This window comes from Drosophila subobscura, chromosome A (genome assembly GCF_008121235.1).
Source record: "Drosophila subobscura isolate 14011-0131.10 chromosome A, UCBerk_Dsub_1.0, whole genome shotgun sequence".
Taxonomy (NCBI): domain Eukaryota; kingdom Metazoa; phylum Arthropoda; class Insecta; order Diptera; family Drosophilidae; genus Drosophila; species Drosophila subobscura.
Window position 1 is genome coordinate 14,543,063 of NC_048530.1, and position 15,428 is coordinate 14,558,490.

The window sequence follows — 15,428 nt, forward strand, 5'->3', positions numbered from 1 at the left end:
TAGCTAGAGCATAGCTAGAGGTGCACGCGAAATCTCCTGGTACTAGTTTGGGTAAAAATACATCTATCCCACACCTGCACGCTACATAATTGGCGCCCAACGTGGGGCCCGACAGGGCATGTTTCTCAAATGGTACATAACATCGGTATCAGAGGCATGTCATTCTGGGGCGAGGCTCCACCATAGCTCTAAAGTTCCATCCAAAACAATAGTATTATCTTCTCACGAAACAGATAGATCTCTCTAGGTGGGAGTACTACAGTCTTTACATACGGATTATGCGGTTTAATTTCCAAGGTTGGAAAGGTCGACCTATGTATAACTTAGTGTCTCTTAGCCAGGGTAGACTAGCGTAGATGGATAATAACCAAAGAAGCACTTCATGATACGGGACTCCACCAACGAGATCATTCAAGATGTTAATTTAGAGAATTGCGGTAGTTATTCTTATAGAGGGATACTCCGACTCAATTATATTCTTGGGCGTTATCTTGATATTGGCTGTTGAGACTCCTGTATCCAAAAACTAGTTCTCGGCAGGGAAACGTCTCAGATTTTCGGAATTACAATGTTCTATTTATAATAGGTAGAGATTGTCCATTATCCACACGTACACTCCCGGAAGCTTACAATAGAAACAGATAGACTAATCAACTACTCAATTATTCAAATCGAAATCGGCAGTTTTAAGAGTGGACCACCCAGATCTTGCTTGGAGAGGACGAACATATTGTTATTTATTTTTGAAAATAATAGAAAAGTTCTTTATTAGTTACTTATATTTTTTTTTATTTGTTGTTTTGCTTAAATATTTTAGTTGTTATTATGGCTGTACACCGTAGTAACGAAAACTTAGCTTCGGCGTTGAGTAGCCAAGAAACATTTTGCATAATTTGTCAGGGAAGTTTAAGACAAGATCAGCTAATAGCTACAACGCCTTGTCAACATCGCTTCCATAACACGTGCGTATGTGAACACTTGAAAAGTGAAAAATCTTGTCCTGTCTGCAAGGCGGAATGCGGTCCGAATAGTCTGCGATACGAGAATAACACTCTAGCAGCGGAATTAAACATAAGTGCAGGGTCCCTACCGTCCAACGTTCAGGCTAATGAACCCTTTGAAACGGCACCATCAGATCCAACGGTATCGCATAGGAAAGGGAAATATAACAGTAGAGGTCGAGGGAAAGGAGCCATTCCAAAAAGGGGAATGCAAACATGGTATCAAGCTAGCCTCGATCGTAATTTATATGGAAGTCGACAGTCTGTTAGCAGTAACGGAAATAGGTCGCCCGGTCACGCGGCAACCGAAGATCTTACCAGTTACATCCATTCGGTGATACAAAGTCAGGAGAAAACCATGATGGAAAACCTCAGTTCTTTCATTAAATCGTCGATTGAGCAAACCTTACAAACCCAGTTTGCCAACCTACATTTAACCACGAATATCGCCACGGTAAACAGAGGTCCATCAGAGTCGCGGAGTAATGTCAGGCAGGAGGTAGATAACGGCAGTAATATGAGAAGTAGCGATTCTGCATTAGAAAGTCCGAGAAGCAATCGTACAACCGAGACGGTAGCACCGGCAAAGGCCGCTGGTATTCTACTCAGTTGGCGTCTTAAATTTGATGGTTCTCGGGAGGCAATGCATGTAGAAGAATTTCTATATCGCATTCGTGCTCTGACGGCACAGACGCTTGGAAACGATGACCAACTACTTTGCGATAATTTACATCTGCTTTTCGCGGGAAAAGCCTGTGATTGGTTTTGGGATTTCCATCGAAGAAACCACCAATACTCCTGGCAATCGTTCTGCACAGCGTTCAGACAAAGATTCGACGACCAGAAAGATGATTTTGACCTATGGGAAATGATCAGAAAACGACAGCAGAGGGAAAATGAACCCTTCGAAGATTTTCAGACAGCGATTGAAAAGTTAGTGGCTCGACTTTCACACGGGATAAGTGAACTCAAAATGATCGATATTCTTAAAAGGAATGCCAAAAGTGCTCTTCGATACGAGCTTCTGCATTTAAAAATTCAGAATAGAAGTGAGTTGAGGGAGGAAGTGAAGAAGCATGAACATTTCGGTAAAGAAGCAGGAAACTTTCTGCCGCGAAGTCGAGTAACTAGACCCAATGTGTCGGAAATGCAGAGCGATGACGAAGAACTCGAAGAGGATAGTATCTCCGAGATACGTCGCAAACGGTTTGTCTGTTGGAATTGTGACAAGACCGGTCATAGGTTTGAAGACTGCGTTGCGGAACGACGCATCTTCTGTTATGGTTGCGGGGCGAAAAATACTTTTAAGCCAAAGTGCGAGAAATGTAATCCATCGGAAAACCGCAAACAGGATGCGCAAACCAGCACCAGTTTGTCGCATCCGACAACGAAGACCGATTAAAAGAAGTGGTTTTCCAAGAAAACTCTTCCAACCCGAATTTCAGAAGAGCTCTTGCTGAGAGGTCCTTGGCGGACGCCCAAACTCAGACGGAGGAGATAGATATAGAATGTAGTAGTATACACTCAGATAAGCTAGAATTTAAGTATCAGCCTAAAAGATCGACCATTCGATTAAGACAATTCTGAGCTTCCGTAAAAAGTGTTCGAAAGAGACTTGTCTCCTCGATCCTTATGAGCTCCGATAGCAGGTTATTTGTAGAACTAAGTATAGATACACAAAAATTCATGGCATTGTTAGATTCAGGGGCTACGATAAGTTGACTGGGAAATGAAGCTGCTGCTAAGTCTTTTGCAGCTCACGCCAAGGCAAAGAAAAATTCGGAAATATTCGAAAGGCCAATAATGGATTTTGTGAAGTCATAGTAATAATCACCATTCACAAAACCTTTCCGGTCATACTAAAGACATCGAATTCCTTTTAATAAGTTAGTATTATTAAGTATAGGTTAATAGGTTAGCGGAATCTCACGAATAGAATGTAGTGAGAAATAGTTTAAGAAGCCGTGTCAGTTAACTCAACATTGGAGACGACGTGTATGCCCGAACCTTTTGTCAAGGGAACGCTATAAAAAGGTTTAGCGCTAAGCTGGCACCCGTAGTTACCTCAACCAAGGTTATACGTCGAGTTGGGACCACGTATTACAAATTAATTAGCATAGGAAAAGCTAGTAGTCTACCACCTAAACGATAATCAGTTTAAATCTTAAGAGATCGCCTTCTTCAGTTGAAGTCTCACTGTAAGAACACTTTCGTCTTCAACTGTGGTGTAGGGGCCGAAAGTAGGGAGATAGCATAGAGCATCACTAATAAACATATTCGGTAGCGCTTATAAGTGCATTCCGAAAGAGAACTCCGAAAGTGGATCGTAAGCGCAAGCTTTACGCCGAGCTTACGAAAGAGAGTCGCTGCAGTGTTAGCACATGCAAGCGAGAGCGGCGCTTATCTTAAAAAAGAGAGTTAGGTAGCGTGAGCATAGAAGTTGCCCTTGACGTTTGACCGAAATTCCACTCAATTCAGCGAAAGATCATACGATTGTCCCGTTAAAGCTCGCAAACATCATCCGATCTATGAGCTTTATGTTCTGTACAGCCTAATTTAACTTGGATGAGTTTCGCTTGAGTTAATAGCAAAGAGTCGATCAACGAAAAGAGACGTGATTGTGTCAAGCAATATATATATATATATATGTACATAACCTGCATATAGCTTACGCATTTCCTCGTGGTGAAATTTTTGTGCAAAAACCGTTTATTCTGAGAAACCTCTGTGGATCGGTGTTAGTACCAAGCGTGAATAAGAATTAACCAAGGTATGTGGGCCGTAGGCTACAACAAGTGATCGGTTTAATTTATGTGAATTAAGTTTATAGGACAGAGGTCAGGAGCCCGTTCCGTCGTTGCAGCCTGAGTGCGCATAAGTACATAGACGGGGTGCTCCACGAGAGGAGTATCACCGAAGTGATCCTCCAACCTAAAAGGGGTACCCTTCGACCCCCCTCTACTGACGGAAACGCTGAGCACCGAAAACCTCTGACTTGGGTCAACTTTATTGAGGCGTCGCAACCCTTAGGAAGCCCAGTGCCAAAAGGGGGCGCCTCGGAACTTTAATCAACTCCAGTGAGAAGACCAGGTTGTCGCGCACTGTAGTGCCAATGTAAGCTGCAGCTTGACCTGCAGTCGGATGTTCCCCGCTTAAGCCCAGTGTGAAGAAGACCAGAACATTGGGCGTGATATTTGACGGGCATGCCTACAGAGTAGCCGCCGCCGACGCTACAGAAAGATGTCCGTAGTTGCTCTGTGTTAACTTACACATTTTCGGGATTTGAGTTAATATGTCCTTTTAAGGCCAATTCTCTGGCGGAGATATATAGATATGTATTTTTCGGGAATTATGAGTGTTGGTAGAAAAGAGTGGGTATGAGACCTTAAAATAATTAAATGAAATTACTAAATCGTACTTGCATGTACGCTCGTGTGCATATATTGTTAATACCTTCTATTTTTTTTCTTAAACCAGCACATACGTCATCCATGAGCTCATCGATTACGAAAGGAGTAAGGGTTTTAAAATATCAAAACCAAACGAAAACTGTGAGTTTGTAAACTTGACACTATATGTGCACTGAGTATAAATGTAACCTGCGTGTTACTAAATTATTTGATTTAAACCTTTATAATCATTACCATAATGGGTTAACACCTCTCGCCCCCCTTTATTCTATTACCCGCCTATGATTCTTAGTCTCTTTACATACTACGGCCCACACATTCATATATATATAAGGTCGTAGAATCTTGAATTCTAAAGTTGGTATAAACTAAAATAAGTAAATATTTTAAGTGGGCTAGACTGCCAGAAAAATGAATTCATCCGTAGATTAAGAAAATTTGGAAGATATTGAATATTAATAATAGGAAACCATGGAAATATATCTGAAAGTCTTTGTTTTGAAACCCATTTATAATATGTTCTAAATTCTAATGTCAGTCCTTAGCCAAGCAAGGTCGAAGTGGTAGGATGAAAACTGCCTGATTGTTTTAGGGTCTATACGGTATGATTTACCTGTATGACATAGGCTGGGTGGGTAAAGAAGAGGGATTCTCGACGACACCTGAGTTTCCCGTGCTTTGAATAGAGTAGTTGAGATCACCATTCTCTTTTTTTTAACAACAAATACTTGATCCATTTTCCATACCTTCAGTCCAGTTTAACCTGTGTTCTGCTTTTGATTTTTGATTCTTTTTAAATGTGCACCTAAAATATTATGCGAGTGTGTGTCAGTACTTAACATAGGAGAGAGTAGAACGAACCCCGACAATCCGGCGAGCTTAGCTAGAGCATAGCTAGAGGTGCACGCGAAATCTCCTGGTACTAGTTTGGGTAAAAATACATCTATCCCACACCTGCACGCTACAGACCAGGGACCAAGGGTCAGGGGTCGTTCTGTGCCCCATAGAAATTGCATTCAATGGAAGGCAAGAGAATGAATGAATGAACGGGAATGAAAGCGATGGGAAGGGAAGAAATCGAATGGAGTGGAGTGGAGTGGATTGTGTGTGTCTGATGAGGTGATGAAATCGCATTACAACAATTAAACATCCCACTGATACGGATGCACACAGATATGCATACACATTGGTAATTCGTATATTCAGTCGACTATTTTTTTGCTGTCTCTTATTCGCCTGCTTTTGTGTCTAACGAAAGACTTAAAGGCTTAAAGCCAATTGAGAGAGAGCGAGAGAGAGCTGCAAGAGGTGGAGCAGCAGGCGTGGCATTCAATCAACGAAAATGGAAATGAGAGACGTGAATGAGAGGCTGAAGAGGCAGCAGGCGCACACACATGAATGAGTGCCAGGCCAGAGTATGTGCGTGAGTGTATATGTGTGTGTTTCTGTGTGTGTGTGTGCGGGGCGCACTTATTCATTCATTTTGTATACTAATAGGCAGCACAATCAGACAGAAATGACACGGCAATCAGTCAAACAAACCAACAGACAGACACATACGCACACACATACAACAACACATACAATAAACACACACACACCCACGCAGCACACACACACAACAGCGGGATGGATGGTGGCAGAGAGCTGAGCCGCACACAACAAACGACATTATCCAAAGTCAACAGCAGAAAACAAATCAAACGCACACACACACACACACATACACGCGGAGATGAGCCACACTGGGAGAGAGAGATAGTGAGCGAGAAAGGGAGAGAGAGTAGGAAAGAGATAATGTGTGGGTGCCAGCCAGCCAGCCAGCCAGCACATTCACGCATGTTAGGTGCTGTGCCTCTTTATGTTTTATCTCAAAATGCGATGCTTGGCTGCTGATGAGACTGAGACTGAGACTAACATCCCCTCCCAGCCACACTCTCTCAAGAGATGGAAGCATCCTACACACACACACAGACACGCTGAGGCTGCCCCATACCCCAGGCTTCACTTCTTTCGTGGCTATGCCAGAATTTGAGTGGCAGATGATTTCATTTCATTTAATTTCAGAACAAAATCATAGAAAAATCATTTACCAAGTGTTCTTAGTACATGGTAGTGCTGGAAAGTGCCACTGCAGAAGGGCAGTCAAGGTGTTGGTAAACAAGAAAACTAATGAAAAGCAGAATAAAGCCTTACAGAATAGAGTAAGGCCCTCTCTGTCTCTATCAACCATTCTTCTTGTCTTTCCCAGTGTGGCTTAACAGATAGGAAAATGCTGCATCTGGAAGATATCCGTCCATGAAGGGTATCCAGTGGTTGTGCCTGTCACTCGCCGGTCGTCAGTCTGTTGTTTGCTTGTTAACTTTGACATCCACTCCACCTCCGCCTCTGCCTCCTGCTCCGCTGACTGCTGTTTTGGATGTTGGATGTTGGATGGATGTTTGCGACTGCATAAACCGCTTAGCGTAGCGTTATTTAAATCCCCTTTTGTTATGCCGCAAAACTCGTGCGGCAACGTAAAGCAACGCAAAAGGAAAAGCCTTTCAAAAATGATTATCATAATGGGCCAATGGGCAAAATGTGGTGTTTGTGTGTCTCTGTCTTTGCCACTGGCTTGGGCTTCTGTTTTGTTTTTGTTTTGTTTCTGTTGTCTCTGACATTCAGCAGATACTTTTGGTTAAGCCTTAAAGATGCTTTTGCTTGTGTAACTTTAATCGGTAATCATCTCATTAGCGAATGCTGGGCCACAGATTGTCATAATTGTAATCCCAGAACACAGCAAAGCAGAGCAAAGTTTTGTTATGTTGTGATAAATGCCAATGGCAACGGCAACCCTGGCTAATTATCAGGGCTTCCCCCACACCCAGACAGCTCTCTCCACACTTGTTTTGTGGCACCTGAAAAGTTGCAACAAATCACAAATAAATGTCGAAGCTGTGGATTGGAATTGGATTGAGGTTTTTGGTTTTCGGGTTTCGGTCTTCGGTTTTGGTTTCAGGGGAATTTCCCCTGCTCTCTCCTAATTCTCCGCCACTGGTTGTCTCTGTTGATTTTTCTCTCTATTTTTCTCCGGAAAAGTCTCCTGCACTTCAACTTCTGTTTTCTGTTTCTGCTGGTCGTTTTTCCATCTGTCTGTCTGTCTGTCGAACAGCAGCAGAACATTTTCCATGTGGCAGGCGAAGAAGGACTCTGGCTGGAGGCAGCCAGGAGTGTAAGTGTGTGTGTGTGTGGCAGGAGAAGGCGTGGCAAACAGTGGCAATGTCTGCACGCGATGTTTAACGTCTGGCGGGTGTCCTGCCACATGCCCCCTGCACCCTGCACCCTGCACCTCATGGCCGCACTCACCCAGACGATAGACGATAGACGATAGGCAAATGCAAACAAGAAACTTTTTCGGCTACAAAACGGGGAGTAGAGAAAGGGTAATGGAGAAAACCGCCCGCTAGACCTTTTCTCGCTTTATATTTTTATTTTTTTTTGTTCTGTTCTTTTTTTTTGCTGTGTGGTGTGTCTGCTTCCTGCGTTCTGCTTCCTTCGTTTTGGCCAAGCACCGCCAATCATTGGCGTAAATTGAGCTCATTGTGGTCTAACACCATTACACCGCTGCCCCATGCTCCATGCCACACGATGCCACCAAAGAGGAGGAGTAGGAGGACCGAGGCATACACACTCGTATGCTCGTATGTGTGGGGCAGAAGGAGCCATCGAAGAAGGACTCAGCAGCAGCAGCAGCGGCAGCAGCGGAAGAACCACAGATAGATGGAGTTGCCTTCTGCCAAACGACATGCACTGAGAGAAAAACCCACAGAGAGAGAGCTCATTCGTGCTCATGCATGATGCCACAGTTGTTTCTGCCAGTGCTGCACCCTTCCACATCCGACTAAAGGTGGGGCACGGGCACGGGCACAGTCGGCTGGGCGGCGGCTGGGAGGCGGCTGGGAGGCGGCTGGGAGGCGCCTGTGTGAAGTCGTTAAATGCGGCAAAGTAAAATAAATTGAGCCAAGTCATGTTTCGAGCATGAAATGCATTTTTATTGCAAACCCCAGCAATGGAGGAATGGGGCATGTGGCTTGGGGCAGCAGGCAGTGACTAGTTTCGGGGCAACAACCACCGAGCCACCGAGCTACCGAACTATTGAAATGCACAAGATATTGACTGCTGAATGCCCCGACAACCGACAGCCTAACGACTGCTGGTGGCGGGATGGGGGGACTCATAAAGTTCATAAATTTACAAGAGGCATGCCACATGCCCCCGTCAAGTTGCAAGTTCCGTTGCAGCCAGAAGAAGTAGGCAAACTTTCATCGAATGGAAATTATTATTTCATTTATCAGTTTTCCCCAAGAAGCGGCAGGGGGAAACGGAGAGGGAGACTCATGGACAGAGGGAGAGAGAAATTTAAATTTCCGTTTCGGGAATTGCCCGTTGAGGCGCCGCCGACTGTTTACAGTGCCTGCAGTTTGTTCGGCGCACTGCCACTTGCCATCCTCCGCCAGGCCAATGATGCATTGCCATTGCTCTAATGATTCATGAATGAATACGTGTATATTCATGGTTATTAATAATTCAGTCTGCTTAAAGGCATTTTTATGCCATGTACAAACAAGTTTTATCAGAGCTGCCTAAAACTTCCAATTAAATAGCTGTTTAAATCTGTTATGATCTCTTCTTGTTTTCTTTTTGCTCACCCTATTCGCTCGGATTCGCATTCACACATTTGACTAGCACTAAGACTCATTCATTCATTCATTCATGCTGTGAACTAATAATTAATTCAAGTCTTTATCTACTTCTTATCTCGTTCGCAGGTGAGTGTTGCCCCAGAAGTAAATGTTAAATGGAAGCCACAGGGGGCCATGCGGCTCGAGACGGCACAGGAGGCGGTGCTGCCCACTAATTGCCCCCGTTTTGCAGAATCCCTGTGCCACTCACTACCCGCTGTGGCAGTTGTATTGTAGCTGTAGCTGTAGCTGTGGCACTGCCACTCGCAGTCGCAGAGAGTGTGTAATGTAGCCAACTCCCATGTTCTATTTTGCTGTTTTCTATTTTCTATGTTTTGCCATCCTCCGCCCTTCGGCCACCACAAAAACCACTTCCCTCCTGCAGTTTCATAAATTTTAATGTAATATTTCCATGTTGTACAATTTGCATGGCTAGGAGTAAGGGCGGAGTGTGGGAGTGACGGGGAGAAAAGCGCTTACAACTCCGAAAATTATGCTATAAAAATGCACTGCCACTAATTAGGCCAACAAACATGGCCAGAAAAATAACCAAAAAAAAGAAAAGAAAATACTACTAAAAAGAAGGGAGCCTTTCCTCCAAAAAGAAGTGAACACCACAAAAAAAAAAATACAAAAATGGGAAGCAAAAATTGAGGAAAAATAGAAGGAAAATTAGAGGCAAGAATCCAACCCAACCCAAAACAAGGCGGCGGCAGCGGCAGTGGCAGAGTAAATGCGTTGCCCTGCCTCCCGGCTCCCTTCTCCCTAACAATATTATATTTCTTTTTTTTCCGTGGAGAAACCTCAGTAGTCCAGCCACCATCCACCAGAAACCTCTTCCTCTCTCCATGCATCCTCTTCCTCCTGTTCTCCCACTCAATTCCCTCTCGCATCTCGCGCCCCATTTCTGTTGTAAGTGTAATCATCGCACGATGAAAGCCGCTTACAATAATTGCCCCATCTTGTCCGGACATCGTGTCCCGTGTCCACGTCCTGCTTCTGCTCCTGTTCCAGAGGATACCATTTCATTTTTTTCCTGTTTTTTTCCGTTTTCTGCGCTCGGCCCTGTCTGCCAGAGGCCCATCCAGCATTCATTTGAAGTTGCAACGTTTTGTGTCGATTTCCGTTCCGTTTTTTGCGCCCAAAAGTAGCGCGGAAGTCGAGAGTGGCCAAGTCGAGGGTGGCGGAGTGCGGAGTGCGAGGGACCCGAAGAGTCTAGTGGCTTTTCATACAGAGCAAATGTAAATTGAATCAAGTTATTAGCAAACTTTCCAAGTGAATTAGCCGCCAAAGGGAAAACGCGCTTAATCTACAAGAAATTTCACAGTTGTTTGGCAAATTCAAAGAGAGAGCCAAACAGAAAGTAGATGTTAACCCATCAGATATTCGATAAGAAATTACTTATAATAATATTCTAAGAAAGGGAGGAGTGCCTCAAATGATAATGAGACACAGGGAAGACATTTTCTTGAGTATATGCGCATCATTCGAATGCATTCAGAATGGATGTGAAGTACCATCCGCAGTAAGGGCCGCATCCCATAGAGTAGAGTAGTGTCCACTATGTTGCTATGCTTATGCTCTACCAAAGACAATGAATGGAACATCATTTGGCTGCCATATGCTCAGACTCTTCACCGATTAAATTATAGAAATTGCTTTGCTCTGGTTTTAGTTTTGCTGGATTTATTTTCCATTGAGTTTTTCATTCGCTGTCTTGTATATTTGTGTGGGGTGTGTCTGCTTGTTACACCAGTAATTTGTAGATGTCTGAGTGTGTTTTGTGTCTTTAATGTGCAAAAACCCCAGAAATATGTTGTGTCAATGATGTATTCATATTCTGAGTGCCGTCTGCCGAGTGACGAGCAGCGTGTGTGGAGATATTTTCAATCGTCAGTCTCATTCTCTTCAGCCTCCGAAGCAGAGCTGTACTCGCTCCAATCGTAGAGCCCGCCCAAGGTAAACTCTTCATCAACGAGTTCTTCCTCGACAATAGCGGTGCGACAGTACTCCTCGACGGTGTCAGGAATAACAACATCATCGAGCAGTGCCATCTCCTTCCATTCGGTCTTCTGAAGAGCCAAACGATCCAAGTAGGCCGTGTCCTTGCCGTGCGAATTGCGAAATCGATTGTACAGATAAGCAGCGTCCATGTTGCACGGCCAATCGGTGTCGGGGCCCGTCAAGAGCGACACCACCGAAAGCATCACGTTGCTGGCACTCATCGTGGGGAACCAGGTGCCATCGTAGAGAATCGACATGTAGACCATGCCATTGGCAAACACGTTCGGGTGGAACATCGTTGTGCGGAAGTGAAATTCCGGCGCCTGCATCGGATAGTTGAAGGGGAACCGCATCGTGGCCTTCAGATACGCCCCATGGTAAAAGGTGTTTGGGGGCCCGTAGACGCCCACATCCCACTCGAAGGGATCGTTCTCACGGACCAATCTCACGCGGAAGCCCTCGAGCTTACCCTTTTTCAGCTCCGCGATCTCCTTGTACAGTACGGCCACAGCCATGGTGGTCGGTTGTGGTTCAGTTGTAACTGGTTCGCCCATTTCTTTGTGTTCTGTGGAGAGAGTTTCAGTTTTTGATTTTTATTAATTTTATTTTTACTTACTTGTTTCGTTTCCCTGTGTTGTCGATGTGGAATCGATTGAAAATGTGAGTTTTGCTTCACATGAACTGACAGTAAAACAAAGCCCACTTTGATGCCCAAAAAATCAGCAAAATAATGTAAAAACTTGGAGAGTGAAAGAGAAAGAGAAACCGAGAGCGAGAGCGAAAGAGACAGGGTAGTAAGAGCCTTTTTCGCCTGACAAATAATTCCATGCCATGTAAATATTTAAAGCGCTTTTGGTCGGTCAGTCATAAATGTAATTTATGGTATTTTCTGTCCTCCTAGCCTCTCTCAAAAGTTTTTGTTGTTGTTGGTTGTGCTGCCCTTTTGTTGTCCTGTCAAGGATGTGGTTGGGCCACACAGACGAGGGTCACAGCAAAATGTTGGCAAAATTAAAAGAAAAATGAAACTTTTTCTGTGGTCATTTATGTCATTTCATATTTATTCAGCGGCCTTCCCTTCTGTATAATTGGCAATACTTCCTCTCTTCCCCTCTTACTGCTGCCCCAGCGGCAAAAAGCTTTCAAAAATCCCACAGAAAAATAGAGAATTATAGAAAGAAAGCAAGTGTGGCCTTTGGCTGGGTCGAATGTTGTTATACCCTTTTGCCTTGTGCGAGCGCTCTATGAGTACATTCCGGGCATGAAATCGCAAGCCTGGCTGCTCAGCTACGCTTGAAGAGAGGCGTCAGCTTCCTGTGACACCCATGTGACCTTTCTGTCTCTGAAAAGGGTATTCGACGGTGGAGTAAGCCCAAGGAAAACGTTTGAAATTAATCGAAATTAAAGCCAGAAATATTTTGAGCCAACAATTTAAACGGGGTGTAGAGAATTTTAACCAAAAATTTAAACGAGTTGGCGTAGAGTTGCCTGCTTAAATGTAAATCTATGTAAATGCATTTAAAACGAGTGGTCAACGAGTGGAATGGAAGGTTTAAGAGCAGCAGCAAGAGCAGCAGTAGCTGAAGGAGATGTAGGAGAAGCAGGAGATTAATTGAGTTGCCACAACACTCTTCTGTGCACATCCATAGCCACCGCCACAGCCACATCTGTGCGGCATGCTCCCCTGCTTGACCCGCATGCACTTGCATCACGCATACGCCATGTGGCAGACTGCTTTACTGCTGCAGCACTCTTCACTCTCTGCTCTGCTCTGCCTGCCGCTTCTTCTTGCTGCTATTGACTTCGTCCCAGAAAAAAGTAGAGGGCGAGGGGAGAGAAGAGAAGAGGAGGGAACACACACACACACACACACAGGAGAATAAGCAAAACAGAGGAGGCAGGGGAAAAGTCTTTCTGTGGCCAGCACTTCTTGAATATTTTATTGTATTTTAATTAACTAAATCCTTTGGGGGAGGACGGGACAAAACCCTCTTAAAAACTCAACCGAAAATTGACTAAGCTCAAAACTTGTTGACACTCATCGTTCGCTCTCCCTCTCCCTCTCCGTCTCTCTTGCTGTCTCCCAGTTTGGCTTAGTCAACCATTTGGCTTTGTCTTTATGGCTTTCTGGGATATAAATCAGCATTAAAAAGTGAAGGAAGTACGGAAAAATAGTCGGAAAATGTCAGAAAAGTCAAAAGCCATTGAGCAAAACTTTTCTAAGCCTTAGCCTGTCGCTTGAAGTCCGTGAGGGAGTGCGATCATGCCTCCTGGCTAATTTATCAGCAAATTGTTAAATGCAAGCAACGACAACGACAACGACACGGCGACTGCAGCTGGACCACTAAAGTAAAGCCCCAAAATCTCACTTTGACAAATTAAATATTGACCAGAGGCCAGCCAGCCAAAAAGGGAGATGCCAGAGAATGGCAGGGAGATGCTGGGGAGGCAACGTCTAGACGGAGGAGCTGCTGCTCCTTCGAAGGAATCCCGAGAAATGCTCGAGGTTCCTATCCCGCATAAATGCAGTCAAATGGATGAACGGAGACGGGGACAGGCACTTTTGGTATTCACTTTTTCGGGCCTACTCGAAAGCCAAGGCAAAAAAAGCCTGACAGCAGCATCTCTCTACCGTTCTCCCGTTCTCCCACCACCTCATGGACCCTAGACCCACACCCGTCGGAAGGGTCGCAGCTGCACGTAAATATTTGCCGCATTTTTTATGCTACCACAAAATACAGAAAGAAAAGAGGGAAAACTCTTCACCAGCCGCCGCCAGTGGTTTTTTCAGCAGGGGGCAAGGGGAAAATGGTCTGAAAAGGGGGTTGGGTGGGGCCGCAAACCTTTTTATGCGATTTGCGTTTTTGTCATAAATTTAACAGCAAGTAAATATTTGATTTGATTTTCGCTTTTGGGCTACCCTAGACGAAAATGGCATCGGAGTTGATTAAATGCCAATTTTGGCAGCATTTAAATTCCGATGATGCCAGGATAGGCCAAGCTTTTGGTTTGGATTTAATTGAAAATTGAAAATGTTCACAGCCAGAATGATTGCGGTAGAAAATGAGGTTGGATAGGTCATTCCTCTTTGGGCGATATAAAAACTAAATCACTAATTGAATACAATCGAATTTAACGGATTAACAGTTTTATGTAGACTTCTTTCATATGTAAATACATATGTATTTACATATTGTACATATTGCACAACTTATATAAATTTTGTATGTACTTCGATTTTTAATGGCCGTACAGGTCTTTACATTGTTCTGAAGCTCGTAAAAGACACACACAGAGAGAATCATATATCATAGGGTCATGCCACCGCCTCCGCCAACTCTTCCCTGTCCCTGCCCTTCCCTTCCCTTTCCGGGCGTTTTTGTTCGCTTCAGCCATCACTTCTTCTAATGGAAATAATTTGAAATTAGGAAAAATTATGATGAGACTTTGTCTTCTGTCTCCGCTGCTCTGTCATCGTGCTTTCATGTCTTAGCAACCGGAGGAGGCTTTGCACACACAGCGAGAACTGTGCTTTTCCACACGCTCACAGGCACACACACACCCAGACACACACACACACGTGACGTAGCGAAAGGAAAATGAGCATAAAACAAAGTTTATGTGCAACTTTTTGATTACAAATGCAAATTACAGCCTCGACTGTCGACGGAAGCACTGCTTCAGAGCAGCAGCAGCATAAAAAACACACAAAAAAAAGAGTGCTGAAAATATAAGGAGGGAAAACTTTTTCATATTGCAGTAGAAATTGCGTCAATTTTTGTTTGTTTGTTTGCGTATTTGTTTGTTTGTTTGTTTGTTTGCTCGTTTTGTCTCTCTGTTTGCCCAACGCCTTTTGACGCTCTCGCTCGCTGCTTTCAGGCAGCTCCGACAAAAGTTGACAAAACATTTCATTTTCCGAGTGGCAGAGCGAACCCACCGCCCACCCAACCAAAAAAAAAAGCGCGTAATCATAATGCCATGAGGGGAGAATTAATGGTTGGCTGACAGGCGGTCTCCGCTTCATTGGATTACCGGAATGACAAATATACATATTTAAATGCGTTAGCATAAAAGATGCTCACCACGGAGGATTGAGGGATAATCTCTCTCTCTCTCTCTGCTCCTGTCTACGTCTATTGCGAATATCGCTTGGAAATAATTAGGGAAATTTCCACAATGATTTGCCATCACTTATGGCCGTAAAATGTTTTGCAATCCGATCGGACAATCGAACAACCGGACATTCGGCCACGGGGTTGAAGCATCAATTTGTTGGCCCCTGACAGCGGCCTGTC

General features: G+C 44.3%; 2 protein-coding genes across 3 annotated transcripts in view; one reads left to right on the forward strand and one right to left on the reverse strand.

The window, feature by feature from the left end:
• The window catches only part of LOC117892027 (loricrin), an 84,275-nt gene that overhangs the window by 43,865 nt on the left and 24,982 nt on the right, over positions 1-15,428 (forward strand). The gene's annotated exons all lie outside the window — the stretch shown is intronic.
• On the reverse strand, positions 10,799-11,795 carry LOC117892125 (ubiquitin-conjugating enzyme E2 R2-like). The gene is made up of 2 exons (XM_034798198.1): positions 11,753-11,795; positions 10,799-11,701 (listed from the first exon to the last, which is right to left on the reverse strand). The coding sequence occupies exon 2, from the start codon at positions 11,688-11,690 to the stop codon at positions 11,019-11,021; it is 672 nt and encodes a 223-aa protein (XP_034654089.1). The 5' UTR covers positions 11,691-11,701; positions 11,753-11,795; the 3' UTR covers positions 10,799-11,018.